This window comes from Musa acuminata, chromosome BXJ1-4, assembly GCF_036884655.1.
Source record: "Musa acuminata AAA Group cultivar baxijiao chromosome BXJ1-4, Cavendish_Baxijiao_AAA, whole genome shotgun sequence".
In the NCBI taxonomy this organism is placed as follows: Eukaryota; Viridiplantae; Streptophyta; class Magnoliopsida; order Zingiberales; family Musaceae; genus Musa; species Musa acuminata.
Window position 1 is genome coordinate 36,390,578 of NC_088330.1, and position 22,684 is coordinate 36,413,261.

Consider the following 22,684-nt stretch of genomic DNA (forward strand, 5'->3'; position numbering starts at 1 on the left):
ATAGCAAGAGCAATTACTGATCAGCAGGCAAATGGATGCACGAGTAGACAGAAGAATGAAGCACAAAAATATTGATGCTGGATGCCAGCTTCTTAGAAGAAAAGGCGGGGGGGGTAAAAAGAAAATGAAAAAGCAGCATCTAACAAAATCATGACTGATATCCTTCCCATGGTGAGTCTGTACATAAATGGCTATATACGCCTGGCTTCTCCACAAATATGAAGCAGTATAACATTTATGGTGGTCTCTAACCTTGAAAGAATGTTGAATGTTTTTGTAATATGATGCAATCTTGGTGGTGCTGCCCCGTCCTCGAGCAGCCGCTATGATATGAAAATTGATTTGCATTCAAGAACGCACCCGCAAGCAAACGTCCCATGCAAAGTGCTTTCCTGAACATATATCAATCAGAAGGAAAAGTACAGAGAACTAAATAAGAATAAGCTGATGGACCAAGCGCATGATATATATAATTAACTGACAGAAGTAAGTCAACTAATACAACAAACATCAAGAAAAAAAAAAATATTGTGCCAATGAATTTTAAGCAGAATACACACACCGTAAACAGTTGTCTTGTACAAGTCACCAGCAAACAAATTTCAGCAATGTCAAAAGAGATGATGGAGGGTTTCAGTAAACTTGATCTTCAGGGAAAGCCAAAAGAAGCTACACATATTTTCTCAACATTTTCCAAATTTGCTGTTACATTTTCTTTTTTAAAAGATAACACATGGCTTGATAAATGAATTTGTAATTTAGAAGATCAAAATTGTACCTGGCTGGAATTATGTGCCTTAATCATAGTCCATTATCAAGCCTATACAACTCGGGCAGCAGGGTCAGTAGGCCTGGTGTCACCTGGCCTCCTAAACGAGCAACTTACACCAATTAATAAAGTAACGTTTTAATCCAAGTATTTAATTTTTTTTCATTCAGATTATCATACTTATTCCAGACATTTGCAGCTAGGGCACTAAAAGTGACTAAACAAATTCATAACATCAACCAACTTGTATCTTTCCTTAGATGTATGCTTCAAAATTGCTTCCTTTTCAATACAATTAAATCTCCTTCCCTCGTGTAAATCTCTGATATGGATCACCGGGTCAGTATACGTCCTCGCCAATTGCTTATCTGCTTTATCAGTGTAGGCGATGCCAAGGGTAGTTTAGTGGCATGATCATGATAGGGCATGCATTACACCACTCTCTACTAGTGACAAACATGGTTGAATGTCCCAGCATGTAAACTTCGATCTATGGACAGGAAAATTTTATACCATATAAAAATCAGTATACAGTTCTACACAGAGGGATCCATGTTCAATAGGATTGCAAAAATATGTACATTTCTACAAAAACAAGTCTATGATTAATAAGGTAAATACCAATGTAAAAGCCAGAACTATCCAAGACGACGTACCTTGTGAAAGCTGCGTGTTCTATGTTAAGCGAATAATAGAATCAAGGTTTCTTGACACTTGCCACCCTTTAGGGTAAACAAGATCTTTAGCTTCTAAATGGAGGTGCCAATTCATGATTCTCGGGCAATCATTTGGTAAGCCTTCCATTTGACTTTCATCCTCTACTATCTGCTCTATGAATGTGGTCTCCTGCAAACAAATGACATTTTACATAGTTAATGATGCTAATAAAGAACTCAAAATCTGCACTCTTTCACCAAAAAATAATAATAATAATAAAGCAAACTGAATTCAGATCTGTTTTTACAAAAGAAAGATGCTGATGCTTAACTTTGTCCCTTTGATTGATGTTTTCCATTAGTAAATATTTATAATTGTTTTCAATTGTTTAAAAATCGAGTCAAACTTATAGGAAAAAACAGTGGAGATACTTCTGATGCAGTATAAACAGAAAAAGAACCATAAAGCTCCTTGGATCCACTTGGTGGTATTTGAGCAAGGATAAAGAAATTATATTGTCTCCAGCACAAGAAAATTAAAACTCATGTTTAAATTAACATCATGAACAATACTGTTGATTATTGAAAATTGCCGAATTCGGGATAGGATTCATTTACGAATGTATTGCCCATGGTCTCTGTACCACATGGCAAGAGAAACACTTGTCTTATTCGAGCACTTGCTAAACATCAGCCCATGGAAAGTGACAACCATCCTCCGTGGGTAAAAAATAGTTGATAACTAAACTCCAAAGTGATGGAACAATTCCCCTTGGCTCAAACACTTTAGATGAAACACAAAGTTATATTATTGCATCAAACATATTTCTATAAGGACGAGCCAACCTATACCATATTATGGCTTTTTCTTGGTCAGATTCTCTGAAAACCAATGTTTTGAATACCGTATTATACCGCCTAATACGGGCAGTATGTACTGGTCCACCAGCAGACCGGCACATGGACCGCCCGCTACCGGGCAGTATCAAGTATTTGGCTTCGTATCGGGCGATACGAGGCTATATCGGCCAGTAATCGGTCGATTTCGATCGTTACCGAACCGTAACAATGTTCCAACGATCAATTTGACCGTTGGAAGCCTCCTCAAGGGTTTTTTAACCCTTTCCTCCCCCCTATTTCAATCCATTTCATTCTCGTACTCTCTCAAACTTTTTTTTTTTCACATTCTCTCTTTTATTCTCATATTTTCACTCCTAAACTTAACAAAGCAACGAATTATGGATTGAATCAAATCATGGAACTCGATGAGATACTGGTCAAGTTTATGCATGGAAGGGGAAAGGGAAGCCAGTGGATGATTTTGAGCAGATGCAACAGAGCTTACATGACGTAAACATAGAATGACGCTCATCATATTCACAGTCATCGTATTATGGAGAATCTCACGGCCAACAGCAGTAAGGGATAGCTGGTCATACTTCTCCGAGCAACGATATGATACGACGCAGCAGATTAGTAGCGAAAGTAGAAGTTCTGACATTCACCAATACATGCCTCAGGAGCCGCCTTCGATACATGTGATTCATGACGATCAACCTATGACCATCATCACATTGATGCACCAATGACATACAGTGTATCAATACACTATGCCGTGAGATCAATTTCAGGACTTGATCCGACAAACATATCATATTGATATACAAAGACATAGGATCAAGGATCCCGATCCACCACCCGTGAAGGCCCGTCGTTCATTTTGGTGGTAGAATCAGGTATATTTACATATGTGATTACTTAATTCATTTGAATCTTAAAGTTGAAGTTGTATACAAAATAATATAACAATTCAAATAATTTTTCTATAGATAATTTAATATTAACGGAAGGATGATCCGCAATGAACTGAAATTGTAAACCTTGCACAAGGTTACTCCTCAAAGATCGAAAAAGATATGTGACACTATTCTTACCTAATTTACATTAGTTTTGCTAAAACTATACTAAATATATATTTATTTCTAATTTAAAACCCTATCCCAACTTTTTTTTTCTATTTTTCAGGAATTTTTGAAGGGTTTTATGCCTATTTTAGACGTATCGCTCGATATGACATATCGTACCATACCAAACAAAGTTCGGTACATCGGTACGGTACGGAATTTAGAACCTTGCTGAAAAGTATTATGACTCAAAGTAATATGTACATCGGCTTACATCAAAAGGAAACAGAGCAATTTCACAAAGATTTCATCTATCATTATTATTATTATGACTAAATGCTAATAAGATTAAAAGTGAAAAGTTTCATGACTAAAACAATAATATACATCCTATCACAACTTAAACCATGTTCAGTTAAACTAAGTATGCCTTGGTACCACTACACCAACAGTTTTCTTTGGTGAAGTTATAACCAAAGAAAGACATACTTAAGAGGCTTTTATGTAACAGCGTGATAGTGATACATAAATGCATAAAGCAACTTTCGAGTGACAAATATAAAAAAAGGTAAATGAGAGTATAAAATATGATTGTGTTATTTTCTTATGCCCTGTTTTGAATCAATACATCTACCGATAATGTTGAAGTTGAGCGCTGTCTAATGAAATCAGATGATCCAGATCAGTACCATTTCAGTAGTTCTGACATAGAAATCAACTTGGCCAATCATCTATTTGATACAAGCTGCCATTATCTTGAATACATGCCATAGAGCTAACTCAAACTGGAACCTAATAGATAACTAATTGACAATAATGATAACAATGATATAAATATTTAGATAAGTGAGTTCCTATAGAGTTCCAGGGTATAAAACAACTTTAAAGGGCAGTTGAAATTTAAATCATCTCAAAACATTCCCCACTCCTTATTTGACGATGCCATATAGAATATATGGCCTCTATATTTTGTGGTAGCCATCAAAAATTTTAGTTCAAAGTCACCTAAATGTTGGTGCCATCCTGTAAGGCAAAGGTGAAGACAGGAACACGAACACTTTAAGACAATACAATAAAGGCATTTCCAGGTCAAATATTAATTACTGGTGCATCAGAACAGAAAATGAACTTTGAACTCTGAAACAAAATATAATTCTTTATTTTGCATTCCATACTTCCAAAAGGGATGACATCACTAACACCAATCAGCTACCTTTTCCAGATTGCATCTGATCATATATACAAATATTGAACAAAAAAAGCCCCAAGTAAATAGAAACACGGTTAAGAAAACATATCCGAGAGAATGAAACTTAGAACTTATTCAGACATGTTGTCTGATGAATATGGTTGATCAAGATCAAGTTCAAAGACATCAACCTTGACTGCAAGGTGAAAAAACACTTGAGATTGAAACTTGAAAAAAATGTTCCCTTCTTCTAGCGGAATGATAATGTTTCAAATAGAAAACCTTTCAACTGAAGAATACAGAGTCAGAGACAAAAAAAACATGAGACACAGTTTTGTTGCCATTTAACAATGACATATAACCTGGTCATATCAAAATGAATACCAGAAGAAAGGACATGCATGCTCTTGCTCTCAATCTTATGCAGAAGATGGTGGTGCAAATAGACCAGTCCAGGCTGATACAGGTACATTAACTGATTCTTAACAAATTCGTATTATACTATTTACTAAATTAAACTCAAGTTTGTCACTACTGCTCTAAAAACATTATAGTCTGCAGTTTTTTTAGCAGACTAGACCTAAAAGGAAAAAGGCATACCTGAAAACCTTCTTTCACCGTGTCTAGTTGCCTAATGGCATCTGAGTTTGGACGATGCCATCTCTTGTGGTCCCAAAGTATGGTGCTATTGAATGCAAATCCAGACATATCAACATGAAATCTCCTAAGTCTCTTGCTTTTCTCATTAGTGTGCCATCCAATTACTTGGCTTCCATTGCAAACTGGGCCTTCTAGTATCGCCTTATTTTTGCCTTGAGAAAGCATTGCAACAGGCCAAACACCAAATCTCCTAAAAATACAAAAACCTCAGTACTGTAACATTAAATTGATAACTTTGTCTGTTCAATGGAAAGAAAAATTTTGAGTTTATCATGTACCAGAAGTACCTATTCAGCATCATGAGACAAGATAGAAAATGTGTGATCAAACCCACAGAACCCCACAAGAACTGACCCTTCTGATACATGGGTCTTCCTGCTGAGAACTTGCACAAATGCAGGTTCAATTAGGTTTGACTCCATAAATCTCTAAATAATGAGGTTCAAGACCCAGAAACAACATGGTTTATCAAGGAAAACTTGAACGCTAGCAGGCTAGTTTAGATATGAATCAGGCTAATTTGCTGACATAGTGGATATGTGGAGAATATTCCAACTCCTGAGCTCTCTAGTGGTCACCATGAGTGAGAAATTACTAAAATTGACAATTATAATTACATGGAAAGAGGACTATAGGAGTAAACAAACCTTGTGAGTAAAAATGAGCTAGGGTCTCACATTAATATAAGTAGAGAGAACTGATAATTGCAATGAGTTCTATCCAAACTTGTAGAAGAATAAACAAGCAAATATTGAAATAAATAAAAATGGAAATGATTGTTCTTTCATATATTTGATAATTTGTAAACTAGTTAAGATCAAAGAAGATAAAAACGGGAATGAAGAAAGACAATGATCCAGTCTGCTTTAGCATCCATTAAGGGTTATGGGAACCTCTATCTACATATCATGATGCAGAATCATCTACAGGTAAAATAAATAAGACCAAGCAAATTGAACAATTTTAAAATACAAGTATACCTCAAACTTGGTATATGCTTCAATTTGAATATATATATCATTGTCTGGACAAACGATGCAGATATTTTGCTTGTGAATGAAATACTTGGGTAAATATAAAATGGTACTATGGTTTAAGGAAGGATTTAGGATGCAATGCATCTTGTTTCTATTAATTTCAAGTTTCAACATATTCCAAATGACAAATACATACTTTTGGTCAAACTTGAACATGAATTTATGCGAAATAAACAGGATTCTAGAGAACACAGAAACGTAAAAAACTAAGCAACAAAAACTGCCAAAGATGTATACAAATATAACATAAACAAAGTTCAAATTGGGCCACATATTGGATTCTTCAATCTCACACATGAAGAGAACAAAGAGAAAAGAAAGTTGGGAAGATAAAACTTAATGGAAAAGACAGAAAAGAAGCCTTTGTTGTTGGTGTATAGCTGTAGCAGTTCTGCTGCACTGCTGCAACCAGAAAAAAGTAGGAAAAGAAAAAACAAAAAAATTAAAATATGCCAGCCATGGAGGAAAAAGTGTGAAAAAAAATTGAAAATGCATTGGCAATTCTAGATGAATTAATATAATAAGCCAATTAAAGACTAGAACTTCAAAAATAAAAATAACATAATCCATATTATGCTATAAATATTTCGAATTACTCATCATATCCATATGAAATGGATGGCACAAATGGTATGCTACAAAGCAATTGGATCCAGAACTACCCTGATCTGAGGGTCCCACCTTGGACAAGTGCCTTTCAGTTGAATTTCATGATTTTTATGTTATTTTTGGATGTATTTTCATCCATGTACTTTGATGTTACTTACGGTCAACTTTAAAGTTATATTTTAATTTGTATGCTTATATACTAGTATTTCTGTTATTAATAAGGTTAGAAGACTCTTAAATCAATTAGGAGCCACATTTACAGACATAGATGTATCTTTAGGTATTATTTTGTAGGATTCTGATATTAAGAAAAAAAATTCTAATATAAGTTGTCTTAGAGGTCATGTTTTAGACTGTTCTACATTATTGCAATAAATTATATTAGCTTAATAGTAACTTCTCTCTTTTCACTTTCTTTCTTTCTTGGTAGGTCAATATTTTTTAAACTATAAAAAGCCTGATAAAAGTTATCAAAGTGAGATGATCTTCCATGACTATCATGTGTTTTCTACATTTCCATAATTGAGGCAACTATAATCTGTATCATTTTTTACAAGATGGAGCAACAATTAGGAGATCTTAGTGGCAATTAGAGTGGATTATGCAGCTGTTACTTTGATTGCAGTTCACACAAAATAAACTTTGATGCCAATTTTAAAGAAACAAGTATGATTTTTGAAATTTCAAACATACAATGCTTTTTGGAAGTGAAAAACTTGTCTAAGGTAAAAGAACAAAGAGCAGTAGTCTACCTGGATTTTTTACTAAAAAGAATATTATTTGAAGGTTCATTAATTTGATTTAGACCCAAAATTTAATAATTATTAAAAATTAATTAAGAAGATAATTTTAGTTGATTTGGAATCAGTCTTAATGGAATTCTAATTTTGGGAGGTGTAGACATAGGTTGGGAGTTGGAGTCGGTCACATCTTTTATAAATTGCTCTAGGATCCTCCTATCAAACCATCAAGAGGAACAGGACGAGCAGCAAAGGAGTAGCAGCACTACTTGCTGAAAAGAAGATAGATAAGGATTCTATCAACTTGGAACTGTATTTTTATTCCATTGATTTTCTTTTATATTTAATATCTTTCGCTTTCCATATATATGTTACTTCAACTGATTTGTTCATATTGATCAAATAATTTTGAGGGGTTGCTAGAGTGCCTTATTCCTTGACTTTATGTTTTTTTTTTTTCTTGTGGGTCTTGATCTTCAAGGTATAAATGTAATTTTGTGATTTAATTGATCCAAGAGTCTCTTGCACTCTTATTTCTTTGTATCCTGTGAGATTGGATTATGGGAAACTTCAACCCTGTCTAGGTTGTTAGAAAGATGAAAAAACAAACAAACAGACATTGTGGGCCAACCCACAAAGGGACCCAGCTTGCAGCAAGTTGTAGCCGTGCTGCAGTCATGAACCAGGCTTAAACCAGCCCAACCAATAGCTCAATCAGGCCTGGATTGGCCCAATTTGCTGCCTGAAACTGGACCAGCCTGCAGCAGTCTTGCAGCTCAGGTTGGAAGGCAGCTGGACGGCTAGCCCGCTGCCCAGCCTAAGGCCACAGGAACCTGCCACTGCAGGCATATCCCGTGCTCCAGCCTCACATGCTTGACAGACAGCAGCCAATATACAGGCTTCTGCTGCCCGTTTTGGATTTCACAAGCAGTAAGATATGGTGTGGAAGAAACATCTATTCCACAGAACATAAATCAGCTGTTGATAAAGAAATTTCTCCTCCAATGAGGAGTTGCAATCTGACTCCTCCTATCGAACATTATTATAGACATTAGACTAAACTATCTTTTGGCTACTGTTGCACTATGACTATATGGGCACTCCAGTTGTCAAATTCCAATGTTTTCATCCAGAATTCTAGCTGAGAAAAGGATTTTATTTTAGTACCAAATTGGACAGAACTACCACACTGATGATGAGATGATGTGAAGGATAGATGGTAGTACTGGAGTTGCAGTTTAGGTTAGACCACAACTTGCACTGGTTACCATTAGCAATGGGAACAGAAAGGATTTCTGAATCAAAGAATAAATCCTATGCTGCTTAACAAAGGAATGGTCTCAATGTTTAGTAAGTGATGATCAACCTATAAAAGCAACAATAACAACAAAATCAGAAAGTCATAACCATTTGATACATGAATCTTGTGCTGCTATTAAGATCTGTCAAATGCTATGTTTAGTTAATTTAAGAGTATTTAAAGTTTTGTTTAAGGGCTTTTTAGATCTTCCTCTACCTCTCGCCTCTTCTAACTATCATCGTCTGTAGATATCCTAAGCACATGTTCATATTATCTTAAACAATTCTTCCTCATTTTATCTTCTATCAAAATGATATTGAATCGTTCAAGAATGAGAACATTTCTTTTCATATATTTCTTAGCAACTCCATACATCCATCTCAACAAACACTACTAATCATGGCTTAGGAAAGCTAAGGCTTGCATCGACAATCTGGCAGATTAAAACCCTCCAATAGAGACAAGCTTTGCACAATGTAGAATTCTTGTGTTAGCCTTAACTAGATATTCTCACAGGCAAATGCAGTACAAAATGTAGGCAGACCAAGCAGTTACCTAAACACCTTGTCACACAAGCAAAGAAGATATATCTGCTCTCATTCAGATCCAAGGATTAATCGTACATAGAACAAAATATACACAAACAAAGACAACAAAAAAGCAGCAACAGAGACATATTAAAGTTGCATATCAGTCACATTGGATGGAGGACAAGATTCCTAGACAACACTAGTTGCCCAATCAACAATCCCAGTTGGCCAAACATCTCCTTCAGTACATCAAAAAGCTCGGGTAAGTAGAATTTGTTATAAATCTTCTAGGTTCTGTTATTAATCAGCTAGGTTCTTCCATTAAACAAAATAAGTCAGCTAGTTATAAATCCAATCATTCAAACATCCTAAGCTGATAGACAAACAACATAGGTTGATGCGAGACATAGAAGGTTTAACCAATTTCATTTTGGTTAGTTGATTATTGTAACTAAGTTCAGTCTGAAAACCTTATGGGTTTAACCAAGATTCAATTAAATCCATTTCATGTTGATTTAAAATTCTTGAATCGGATTAGTCGAGATACAAGGATCAATTTGAAATTATGCTTTGAAGATTAGATTATATCATAGAATTACATTAAATCATAACCAATTGGTATCCTGATCATATTTATTATATTAACTGATCATAAAACCTATAGTTGTTCTTAATTTTAGATGTGTTCGAGTACATGAGATCAAGATCTAATGTTTGGATGTGTATCATGATTAAACCATTCCAATTAAATCAACTTAATCAAATCTTGGCAAGTAGAGCTGTTCCGATTCGCTAGAATTGAAACATTGATCATGAATCTTGTTTCTTCTAGACTCTTATTTTTAGCATGAATTTGATCTGAATTATCTCCATCTTTTTCAAACACATAATTTCTTATTATTGGATCTCAAATAGGTTCGCATTGACATGTTGGTATTGTGAGAGGTCTTAAATTGAAAAGAATACCATTGAATGAAACCTAAGCCACACCAAAATATGGAGCCACCAATAAATCGAGTTTCACATGCCACCTACTAAGCACAATTTATTCAGATATCTTTTTAACATTTATTTGGTATGAAATGGTCAAATTATCCTGCATGATGAATGCATACCTTTTCTTTGTTATCTATAAATGTTTATTTGAATGTACACGTGAATGAATAAATCAAAGAATGATGACAAACAGAAGGTGTGATAGTGATGCATGAAGATATTTATTTACCCATAAAGGGCAAGCAAGCTAGTATCGGTAGGATAATTACTTTCAGAAATTAGCATACCAACAAACTCGAGGGTAGATGATTCCTCATTAGCTGTTGGAAGGAAGATATATTCACTCCATCGGCTGCTAGAAATATGATAGGATTTTCCACTATTAGCGATTAAGAGAATAAAGATTCCATCCCTAGGAGTATAGCCTCTCCATCAGCTGAGTACATCCATCAAGAATCTGACTTATACATTACTGTTGAATGCTGATGTTGTACATTGATGTTATAGTACGATGAGTGTGTGCATGTCTTTAATTGTTGAATGTACTTACATCGCTATTGATCATGCATCATGTCATATTATTTCCTAGTGCTTCTTAGTGATGCATAACATCTGATGACATATTTTGATCATATTGTTATATTGGGCTAGTGATTTTACTTATTTGCTATATATTGGGTTAGTAATTTTACTTGAATCACATTCATTCATTCAAACGTGTTCTTTCCACCTTCATTCTCAAAAATAAATTTCCAAATCTTAATATTTCCACCAAACTAAAAACTTTAAAACTATGTTTCAAAACCATGTCTAACCTAGAGTTGACACACTTGTGCAACTACTTTAGTCATAAACAATAAATTGCTAAACTGGATATGCTTGTTTAGTGTTCTTCAAGAACGTTAGCATCCTACTGTGGTTAGGTTCATAAATTACCTTTTAAAATATTATTTATCTCTATCTGCTACTTTGCCTTGGAATTTTTTCAGCGCTGATTCCAACATTTTATGAAATCTAACAACTTACTGTGGTTAGGTTCATAAATTACCTTTTAAAATATTATTTATCTCTATCTGCTACTTTGCCTTGGAATTTTTTCAGCGCTGATTCCAACATTTTATGAAATCTAACAACTTTGACAACGATCATCACCGACAACAGGTGGCTAATAGTGTCCTAAATTATTTAGCAAATTTTTTTGGCTTTCCCTTTATTTCCCCTGGACTCTGTTGAACTATAGTCACAAGACAATGGGGTTGCAGTGACCTAAAATCCACGGTAAAGCTTGATAGCCATCTATGGTATTGATATATCAACGAAGAATCACCAACGTATCAAAGATAAAGCTTGATAGCCATCTATGGTATTGATATATCACCAGTTAACATCTTTGTTCACTTTAATGGCTGATCCTTGTTCGATGCCATTTGTTCAAAAACTACAGACAATGTTGCTTCCATTTATTGGGGAATTTGTTCTCGATTTCTACTCTTGAGCCTACACCAGTACCAATCAATCTAAAACGTACTGTCCCAACCAAATACTGACAAGGACATAAAAGTAAGGCATTCTTAAATCAAGAACCTGAACTGAAAAGAAAAGGCACTGACCTACAATGTAGAATCTTCACTGAATCGAAAAGCAGGACACTAAATACACTCCGTTTAGTACCTGATCTCTCTCAATCGCTCGAACAACTCGAGTGAGTAGATGTTGTCGTCGTCGGCAAAGTACACGATCCCATCCAGACGATGCCGCTCGATGTGCTCGAGCGCGGTGTTCCGCTGGAGGACGCCTCTGTCCTTGATGTTAGTCGAGTTCTTCTTGCAAACGAGATGCCTGTACATGGCGCCGGTGCCCATGAGAATCTCCGCCGTCTCCATAGAGGCAGAGTTCATCTCCACCACGATCCAGAGGAGGGGCGGCGGCACGAGCCGCAGCGTCTGGCCCAGCCGGGTCAAGTAGTAGCTCTGGAAGGCGCGGTTGTACGTGGGGGTCACGACGATCAGCAGCTTCCTCTTGGGCGTGGGCTCCGGGTGATCATTCGGCGGGGGCTCCGCTTCCGAGTGCCGGTTGCCGTCGTCGGATCGCACGAGCTCGATCTCGCTGGGTCCAGAGCGGAGGACCGCGGCGAGATCACGGCGCGGAAGGTTGTTGCTACTGATAATGGAAGCGGAGGAGGAATCGAAGAAGTGGTGGGGCCGCAAGCCAAAGTCATCGAGCTCGACGAACGGGTAAAGTCCGAACAGGAAGCCGAGGAGGAAGAAGACGAACAAGCGAAAGAGGTTCCTCTTCCACGGATGGTGGCGCTGCGGCGGCGGCGCCGGCAGCTTGCCACGGGAGGACTTCCGGAGGAATCCGCCGGCGAAGATCCGGCGCACCGCGAGGAAAGAGTAGGAAGGAGAAGACGAAGAAGAGGAGGACGAGGAAGAAGAAGCGAGGGGGTGATGGCGGCCAGTGTTACGATAAGGGAGGGTTTGAGTGTGTAAGGATCGATCGTCGTCGATGTTGTTGGCCGCCGTGAGAGTTCGACGGACGGACGCCATCTCTCAGAAGCATCAAGGAAGCAAAGACAGGCAATCGATCGATTGAATCAAGAAAGGAAAGAAAGGGTCAGAGTCAGGGGGGAAGTTTAGCTTCTCCTAATAAGGAAAGTAATGGAGTTGGGAAGAAGGGGACGAGAAGTGGGTCGGCCATGATTCCGACGCGTCAGTTCTGCAGCTCCGTTGTGGCCGAAGTGAAATGCCCGAAACACCCTCGAGCGCCATAATGTTGGGCGTAGACGACGGAGAAATTAAGGGGCCAGACGAAGACCGAATCGGGCTTTCACGTTTCGTTTAATAAACTATACAAGAAGTCGACCATTCTCCGCCACACGCGGATCCCCACCGCTCCTCTTCCGACCACGTCGCCCGGAAGCTCAATCCGAACAGCGCCCAGGGGGGGAGCCGATGTTCCAACGCAGGAGAGCCGTCGATCGATCTCTTCGCACGAATCCTATAGCATTGCGCTTAGCCTTACCCAAAAATCTCCCTTCGCAGGAGGACCGTCGATGCAGATATTCGCACGCATATCGAAGCACGATGGAGATGGGCCCGACGCAAAGATCGCCTTCGTCTCACCGATCCGCATCGTAGTGTCGCGGCCCACGCGGGTCCCGTCGGCCACTTTCGCTGACAAGTCACGTGGGCGAGCGCGTGTGTCGTTGGCGGTGAGTGCAATATCCAAGAAAGAAGAAAGCTTTGCTTGCGCCGCCGCATGAACGCAGCCACCGCCGCGCCCGGACGAGAAGGTTGCTGGCGAAGTCGCCGGTCAGGTGGCCCAGCTTCCATGGATTGATTCGGAGGTTTTCCGAAGCGTCCGCTTCTTCTCTCTTCCCTGCCTTCCATTTCTTCTTCTGGCATTATGGCCGAGAAATCGTCGTTGTCATGAGACACACAAAACCAACCAACGTACGAAGACGTACTGAGCTCAAGAACGACGCTGTTGTATTTTTGTCGCCTTCTCTGAGACGTCGACGCCGAACCGAGCTGCACTCACAAACTGATACCAATTTTTGTGTAGGGGAGGAGGACTCCACACCAAATAACAACGCAGGGAATCAACAATAAAAACACAAATCTAAGAAATAACAAATACATAGTTACAGTGTTTTTGATAGGATTACAATATTTTTGATACATCCACAAACACACTATAAGTCTATAAAAAAGTCTACCATGGGCTCAGAATCTACTACCAATCTTGATTGAATTTTAAATATATCTTATAATTTATTTATGAAAAATATAAACAAATTATCTTTCGTATCAGTTATAGTTCTTTTGAATAAAATATAGATACTAAAAATATTATAATTATATTCATAAATATTATAACTGATATGGTAATATATAGATTTGACCAATCCTTTGCCAGGATGAAAGTCATTTTATCTATCCTATTATGTTATTTTGGCTATGATAATAACATGCAAAAAATAAAAAGAGGGATTAATCCAGCAATTCAGGCATCCAAAACTCTATAACCACGAGTAGAGGAGGCTTAGTGATCAACAAGGGAAGATAAGCTTGCTTTCACTTTCTCCTATCTAGTCTAAAAAGGATAGAAAAGCTTCAATATAAAAATTCATAATATATTATTTTTGCATGAAAAAAAATTTAATGTCAAAATTAAAATCAAATAATAACATATCCTATTTGCAATATATATCTTTCAATATCATCTAAAATAGTTTTTGATTTACAAGTATACTATCATTAGATCTGAAAATTATAATGATGTCGATATGTAACGAGAACTAAACTCACTTTCTCCTCTTTTCCTAAAGAACTATAATCTTAGTCTATTTATAAATAAGAACAATGATAAGTAATTAGGAGAGTCTCATTCATCAAAATCATCTCATAAGGATTTCTATCATAATTTTAAAAAAATTATTAGATGATAATCATCATCAAAATTTAATCAGATTTATAATATATTATCTAATTAGATAGAACTACATAATATAATAATTTCATCCTTTGCTAATGTGAGGCTACACCATGATATAACAATATGACCCTAAATTAATTACCTTAGTAATTAGAGTTGCAGTTGAAAGAATTTTCATAATGGTTGTAGAGTTATTTGCTGGGACTCACGTTGCGTGAAGAGGCTTCATCATGCAATGTATATGCCTCGATATCTGCATACAGAGAGATTGATGTCATTCGAGGGAGCTTTGTGACCTGTGACAAGGTTCCACATTTTCTTCTCTCTTATTCTCTCGCTAACTATGAGATGCGAAATACAGTAACTCGGGAGACTCTTAGGACGCTTCTAAAGCAATCGCTGAATAGCAATCCTGTGATAGTTTCTTCACCCAATACTCTTATTGTCTTAATGACTGACTCAAAAGTTTGAATGGACTATCAAAAAAATTTCTTTGACAAAAGAAAAGAAAAATACTAATTCTAACGTTATGCATTTGTTTAGTTGGGAAAGGTAGTGTTACAAAGTTAGTTATTCATGCACTACAAAATACTATAGAATATATCTAATAATAGAAAAAGGATATATGTTATTGTCATAATTGATCTATTAATTTTATCGAATCTAAATCATTGATCGAAAATACCTAAACTTGCGTTAATAATATTATATTTATCAAACCTAAACATAATCTTTGTCCACTTTGAACAAACAATAAAACCGGCATCCTACACAAGTAGAGGATCTGATCATGTCTATAAGAAATTACTTTTATATAAGAAACAAAAAAGAATATTTTCAAAATGACAATGGATGTTAATGTGTTATTTGTGGTTTAACGTTGGGTCAGTAAAACCCGAAACATTCACTTCCTCACAATTCTCTATCACCTCAAGATCTTTTCCTCTCTCAAAGATTTTCCTCACATTCGATTTTTGTTCTCTTTCTCTATTCAAACTAAAATTTTGCATGCAAGAAGGGCTTTCCGATCATATCTCGAGGCATCTCTCGAAACCATCCCGCACGAGGATGAGATGTGCCTTAAAGATAATGTCACGATTCAGGATTCTTCATTTCTTTGAACTTTGTCTTATTTATTTTAAACATGTTCTAACAATCCAAGCATACCCAATCACAACAATGCATAAAGATCTACATGAGAAACTAAAGCTACTGCTGTTAGCAAACTATTAGCAACGAACAGATAAGTTATCTCGAATCATAATTCCTCAGAAAGTAATATCAAAAGTAATTACTGTCTTTGATTCGTAGCTTGTTTATAACCATGTTTCTTTTCCCTTAATATTTGGCAAGCTTGTTTATGCTGGTTTCATGGAGCAGCAGCAACTAAGGCCACCATTCTAAGATTTTGATGATTAGTTAGTGGCTGACCTTTGCATGCGCTCCTGTTAGATATATGTCGGCAAGAGAGAGAGAGAGAGAGGTCTTCTGTTAAGATGGCTTCCATCTCAATCTTAAGTTAAATCTTATTAAGCTGTTATTGCTTGCAAGCTAAGAGAAGACAACTAGCATGTCGATGAAAGTGGACAAACGTCAACTTGGGATCAGATACTGATTATTTCCACTTGGATTGCATGTTTCGTGGATCTCAGTCTAAGTGATATCAAAAGATGGAGATGCACAACGAAGAACATTTTTTTGACCCCCAAGAAATCTCCATCTCCTGATATCAATGGAGAAGGAACATGGCAAGATGGAGATCAACAGCTACATGCTCAGTTGTTCCTTCCTGTTCTGAGTGCAGCATTTTTCCCCAAAAATTTAGTTGGCAGTCAGTCCGGTCTTACTGAAACCTCTACAGCTTCCAATTGATTCCCATCCATATCTCCTTATTTATCATGTTGCTGCCCTTCTTGTCCTTGGTGTGCAATCATGGGTTGATCCATCTCTCTCTGGAGTTTATTTTTTTGCAATTGTGGTGATAAATACACTGACATCCTTTTCGATGTGACTGAAGAACAACTGAGATTTTGTCATTACGTGCATTAAGCCAAGAACAGTTTCTTTAATAATACAAGACTGTGGGGTTGGGCTATCACTAATTGCATTCCCTAATCATGTTGTTATCTGTTGAGTGAACAGATCAAACACTATTTCTTTTTTGTCAATTACCATTTATTTATTTTGTAGTAAAATACATTTAATTAGTTTAAGGGTTATTTTGCTTATGTAATAATTTTAATTGAGTTTATTGGATTACTCAACAGAAAAAAGAAAAACAAAATAAATTATAATTTCGATTGAAGATTACACAGCAAATAGTACAGATATTTTCTATGGCAAGTTCGATCGAAAGATGACCACAGAGAAGCATGATTGATGGCAACTTAGCGGTCTATCACAAGCGCATTTGTCAGTGTGTACCCAACGATACTTGAATAGTAATCAACTATCCACGCATCAATGATGGGTTTAGGTGACACAGTAACGCACAACAATGATATATGATTGTGGTATGACGTGGACGAGCATCACGTGTGATTGGGTTAGGCACAGCCCCATTACGTGTTCGCCACGTAGCATTTCTCCCGCGTGCTACGGAGAAGGCGTATTTATGCGCGGGGGGTGGGACCCGGTTGTCTTCACGAACGTGGCCCGTTAGAGGAGGCCATTGGGCGGCGGGGCCCGGGCGACATGGCGGTCAGCTCGGTTAATGGCGACGAGACGGGATGTGGGCCCGCTACCTTTTCCCGCGTTCCTCACCGGTCGCCATTGATCACCGCTGTTGCATTCCCCACGAGACATCGTACTATTATAGACAGAATAGCGCACCATCGAATGCCATGCTTTGTAATGTAATGATAGCATGATTGTTAAAATTCTCTATTTTAATACGGATTATATCATAGTGATATAATGGATTTGGAGCTTAAAGATCCCGTTGAACCTCTCTTTATGTCATTTTTTAGATTAATTAGATTAGACCATAATAGCAGCAGCATACGATGGTGATGTGAACAAAGAGACTTATAATAAATTATTATAAAATTTTACTAGTTAATTTAATTGATGTAAGACAATATAATTATCTTTACAATTATCAGATAAAAACATATTTTTTTATATATTTTGAATTTTAAAATTTAAGTTAATTATTTATAGTCATGATTATTGTTTTTTGTTTATATTTAACATTAATATACATACTAAAGGTTGATAAATCTGGAGGATATTTATCATTTTTCGGATGTCAATAAAATTATCTGAACTTCTGGCTTTTGATTATATTCTACAAGTATTCGGGGTATACTAATCTCCGAATTTTCAAAAAATAATAGTTGATATTAATTTATTTTTCAATGATATTCTAGAGGAATTTTCTTGACTATGTAATTTATTTATGGTAGCGGAAGGTACAAATATAATTGGCTCCAGATGACGTAAGATATGTATCCTAGGTGGAATTTAATTTATAAATTAAATTTATTTCCTATTTCTAATCCTTTGTGTTTTCTACCTCAAATTTCTTATTACCCACTTTGATTTATACAAAAAATTTATGAGAAGATGAATTTGAGCAATCATTGGACTCACTGTCCCGCGTTGTCTTGTACTGGGGCCCAACCTGTTTCCAATCATTTACCTTGGCCACAGGTCCAATGTCTAAGTCGAGAATTAAAGGAATTGCAATGCCATTATATTGCCTATTATTTCGGATCGCTGGTAACCGAACCCGACCCGATCCGACCCATTGCCATCACCAACCACGGGCAGTGGCAAGTACGGATAAGGTCTCTCATCGGTTGACCGCCTACTGGTTGTTTGACCGTCACAGGTCACAGTAACATCATGACCCTGCGATCGCTCTTCCTCCGTGTCTCAGTAGTGGTAATTAAATGCTGCTCGATCCTCGAGGTGTTGTATACGAGCAGGCCTGCGCCAGTAATGAGTTTGAAGGCAGTAGGTCTGAAAGCACATCTCCCGTTCAACGATTGCGGACCTAGTTATTGTTTGTGCGTTGCACAAGTGCTATCCACGGGACTCGTGGCACGGTAAGGACGAAACCAGCATTAAAGTAGCAGAGCATGAAGAAGAATGGAGTCGTTGGAGGTGATAATGATCGAGAGAGGTCGCGTCCAGACAGATGGAAACAGTAAGAGAAGAATAATGGCCTCTTTGGGGTGCCAAGAGAATAATAGCAGTAGTAATTAAATGAGGAGGGGAGGTGGAGTACGATCAAGTTTTGACTTTGAGATCCATGCCGAATGCCAAGGAGAGCGAGGCGGTAATGCCTATGATCCCTCGGGAAGATAACTCATCTCGATGCAGTGGCACTTATTATTGATGCAGTGACAGTAACCCCTTCTTTAATCTTCTCTTTTTCTCCTTTTGGGGAGGAGTGTTTTGCCTACCCGGATCCAGAAAAGCCAAGTTGAGCACGTCACATCAACGAGTTCTTACTCTCGGGGGTTGCTGTTTCTCCAGGTCTTGTTGTGGAAGAAATCAATGGGGTGGAGTCTTTTGCCCCGCAGGGTGGAACGGGAAACAAGGTGATCCACGTTGATCTTCTGCGGGAGACTTATCGTACGTGGTAAATGGTGGGCTCCGACTTCTTTCAGTGGAAAGAAATGGTGATGCTTATAAGGTGATTCTATTTATACAGAGGAGGCTTGAGAGAAGGAAGGAAGGAAGGAAACAAGATCGACAAGTAGCCAAAGTGAAGGAGAACGTAAGCGATGGGAACGGGAGGGTGGCGAAGAGCCTTCTGCACGTCGGTGGGTGTAGATCCGGATACGACTGTAGCGACGCGGAGGGAAGCAGGAGAGAGGCAGCAGCTTAGCCCCAGCACCAGGAGCTGCGCGAAGCTGATCTTCTTCTCCGGTGGCGGACGAGGGGGGAGCAACCCTTCGACGCCGAGGCTGGACGAGGGCCTCCGGTGCCGGACCAGGGCCATGTCCCCGGACAGGCCGAAGCTGCAATGCGAGACGCCCGTGGGCGTCACGCCCACGTTATCCATCGGCACCCCCAACCCCAGAAGCCGGACCCCTGCTCTGTTTCGGCGGAAGGCTTTCTCTGCCCCTTCTTCTCCGAGATCCCCCTCCAGATTCGGCCTCTTCAAGCATCGATCCAGCGTATGCAAGCTTTTCTATTCCTGCTGCTTAGTTTTCTCTCCGTCTTCGTTGGTACTCTCCGTCTTCGTTGATTTATTCAAAAGATTTGGTCTCTCTCTCTCTCGGTGGCTGGTTGCCATGAGGGAGAGCGATGTGGTGCGCTCTCTCATTGCAGAATGATGAAGGCACGGAATGAGTTCCCTCCCGATCGTTTGCAGTCACTTTGAGTTGCTTTTTGGGCTTCTCAGCCTTCCTGGTTGCTGTGGGCAAAGCAATCATCGTTTCTTTGACTCATGTTATTGTCATCGGAGATTACTGCTTTCTGTTGTCGTCTTCCTTTTTGGTTTTTGACATCTTTTTGTTGTGGTGGTGGTGACTGCAGGGCAGGTGTCAGTTATGTTGGCAGAGGCTGAAGAGGAGCCAGGAGACGCCGGTCTTCACAGCAGAGTGCTCCCACGCCTTCCACTTCCCTTGTATCGCCGCCCACGTCAGGAACCATAGCAGCCTTGCATGCCCGGTCTGCTCCGCCACCTGGCGCCAAGCGCAATTGCTCTCCGCTCTCCACTCCCGCGAAAAGGATGCAGTCCTCGAACATGGGCCGGCCGGAGAGTCGGAGAACCGGAACCCCAACGGAAGAACCTTCGGTGGCAGTGACAAAAATACCAGCAAAGGCCGGGAACGGCAGCTGGGACAGCACAGATTGGCTGCTGCTGCTACTGCTGTTAAGGTTTACGACGACGACGAACCGCTGCTGGCTGCGTACAAGACCAACCAGGGCGGCGGTGTGCGGTTCAATCCTATTCCGGAAGCAGCAAACGAGGATGAGGATGACTATGGCGACAGCGAGGGCAACAACTTGGAACAGGAGGACGAGTTTAATGGGCTCCTCGCGACCCCTCTCTCCCATTCTCCGAGCAGCGATGACCAAGGAGTTCCTCGTCGGCTAACACCGAAGTTGAAGGCGGTTGCGCTCCAGGTTAGCGTGATTCCGCAGGCGGCCCTTCTCTCCGAAGGCAGAAAGCACCGGAACTACGTGGTGGCGGTCAAGGTGAAAGCGCCATCGATAGCGTCGGCTCGTCTCCTCGACACCGCGAGCGGGCGCGCCCCGATCGATCTGGTGATGGTGCTGGACGTGGGCCAAGGCATGATGGCGGAGAAACTCCAGATGCTGAAGCGTTCAATACGGCTGGTGGTCTCGTCCTTGGGCCCAGTGGACAGGCTCTCAGTGGTGGCCTTCTCGGCGGCCGCGGGTGCTAAGAGGCTCATCCCCTTGCGGCGGATGTCGAGGCAGGGCCAACGCGCTGCCCGCCAGATCGTGGACAGGCTCGCGGTGGTTGGCCGTGACGCCCCGGGGAGGGGAGCGAACGTGGGCGATGCGCTCAGGAAGGCCGCCAAGGTCCTGGAAGACCGCAGGGAACGCAATCCGGTGGCCACCGTCATGCTCCTTTCCGACTCCGGCCAGCAGCAGTTGCTGCTGCGCGACCACGGGAAGAAGGATGACAACCATCACAAGCCTCTCTACGCACCACGGGACTCCGGTGGCGATATTCAACCTCATCCGCCATCGACGGTGACATCCGACGCCTCCACTTGCTTCGCTCATCTGGAGATACCCCTCGTCGCTTCTGGATGTGGAGATGAATCAGCGGGGGAGCCGTCGCTGCAGAAACGTAGGCAGGTGCCAAACGAAGACGCCTTCATCAAGTGCGTGGGCGGCCTCCTTTCAGTGGTCATGCGGGACGTCCGTCTCCAACTCATTTTCCCCACCGGCGATATCTCTGCTGTTTACCCATGCAACGGCCGCAGCTGCGGAGAGGTGGCTCTCCGGGGAGGGAGCTCCGTTCTTCGGCTAGGGGACCTCTACGCGGAGGAGGAGAGGGAACTGTTGGTGGAGCTGAGGGTGCCGGTGTCGTCGGCGGCGGCCGCGGGACCGCAGAATGGCCACCACCAGTTGGTGGTGAAGTGTAACTACAGGGATCCAGCCACCCAAGAGCTGACATTAGACGCAGAGCAGATCCTTCTCTTGCCGCCCGAGCTCAGCCGCGCTGCCTCGTCCTCCGCCTGCTCCGCCACCCCTATTCGGCTGCGGAATCTCTTCGTCTCGACCCGGGCGGTGGCCGAGTCACGCCGCCTGGCCGACCTCTCGGACTCCGCCACGGCCCACCACCTTTTCTCCTCCGCCCGCTCGCTGCTTCTGCAGTCCGCTTCCGACGCCCAGGACCACCGTCTCATCCAAAACCCGGACGAGGAGCTCGCCGACCTCCAGCGGCGGCGGCGGCGGCTGTCCCGGGCGCATCACCAACCTCATCATCTTCATCGTCGTCATCATCAACAGCAGGAAGAGTGCCTCTCGCCGTCCGGGAGGAGGAGGAGGCGGCGGCAGCGAGAAGTCGCGGCTGGCGCGGAGGTGCGAGGGGAGTCGATCACGCCCACATCGGCTTGGCGCGCCGCCGAGCAGCTGGCGAAGGTGGCCATCATTCGGAAATCTCTGAACCGGGTCAGCGATCTGCATGGGTTCGAGAACGCCCGGTTCTGAGAAAACCCGAGCCGAATCCTACAAACAGACCGGGCGCCTCTCTCTCTCTCTCTCTCCCTTTCTGCCACCGGAAACATTTTTCCTAGAGAAAAAAAATAGAGAATCCCCAAAAGTTACATAACCCCCATAAATAAAATTTATGGCACTTTATATGATGAATGTTGCGAATACAAATAGGAGTAAGAGTGAAGGAATCATAATGTATGATTC

The 22,684-nt window shown here is 40.5% G+C and overlaps 2 protein-coding genes across 3 annotated transcripts; one reads left to right on the forward strand and one right to left on the reverse strand.

Moving 5' to 3' along the window:
- Positions 1-56: 56 nt before the first annotated feature.
- On the reverse strand, positions 57-13,118 carry LOC135584752 (probable beta-1,4-xylosyltransferase IRX9H). Of its 2 annotated transcripts, XR_010507084.1 has the most exons (5): positions 12,062-13,118; positions 5,119-5,368; positions 1,426-1,615; positions 563-1,259; positions 57-392 (listed from the first exon to the last, which is right to left on the reverse strand). XR_010507084.1 is itself a non-coding variant. In XM_065176491.1 (4 exons), the coding sequence occupies exons 1-3, from the start codon at positions 12,934-12,936 to the stop codon at positions 1,445-1,447; spliced, it is 1,296 nt and encodes a 431-aa protein (XP_065032563.1). In that variant the 5' UTR covers positions 12,937-13,118; the 3' UTR covers positions 57-392; positions 1,426-1,444. The 2 variants fall into 2 exon arrangements, 1 of the variants encoding a protein (XP_065032563.1); XM_065176491.1 differs by lacking the exon at positions 563-1,259.
- Positions 13,119-19,151: 6,033 nt separating this feature from the next.
- On the forward strand, positions 19,152-22,629 carry LOC103983137 (E3 ubiquitin-protein ligase WAV3). Its single transcript, XM_009400309.3, has 2 exons — positions 19,152-19,959; positions 20,321-22,629. Exons 1-2 carry the CDS (start codon positions 19,564-19,566, stop codon positions 22,472-22,474), a joined length of 2,550 nt encoding a protein of 849 aa, XP_009398584.2. The 5' UTR covers positions 19,152-19,563; the 3' UTR covers positions 22,475-22,629.
- Positions 22,630-22,684: the final 55 nt, after the last annotated feature.

Bases quoted from the DNA above. Each gene is read 5' to 3' on its own strand.
- LOC135584752 (XM_065176491.1), bottom strand. From the start codon at position 12,936: ATGGCGTCCGTCCGTCGAACTCTCACGGCGGCCAACAACATCGACGAC. The intron at 5,369-12,061 runs GTACTAAACGGA...TTGTATTTTTAG, and splicing joins GAGCGATTGAGAGAGATCAG to GAGATTTGGTGTTTGGCCTG. The intron at 1,616-5,118 runs GTATGCCTTTTT...ATTTGTTTGCAG, and splicing joins CGGTGAAAGAAGGTTTTCAG to GAGACCACATTCATAGAGCA.
- LOC103983137 (XM_009400309.3), top strand. From the start codon at position 19,564: ATGGGAACGGGAGGGTGGCGAAGAGCCTTCTGCACGTCGGTGGGTGTA. The intron at 19,960-20,320 runs GTATGCAAGCTT...TGGTGACTGCAG, and splicing joins TCTTCAAGCATCGATCCAGC to GGCAGGTGTCAGTTATGTTG.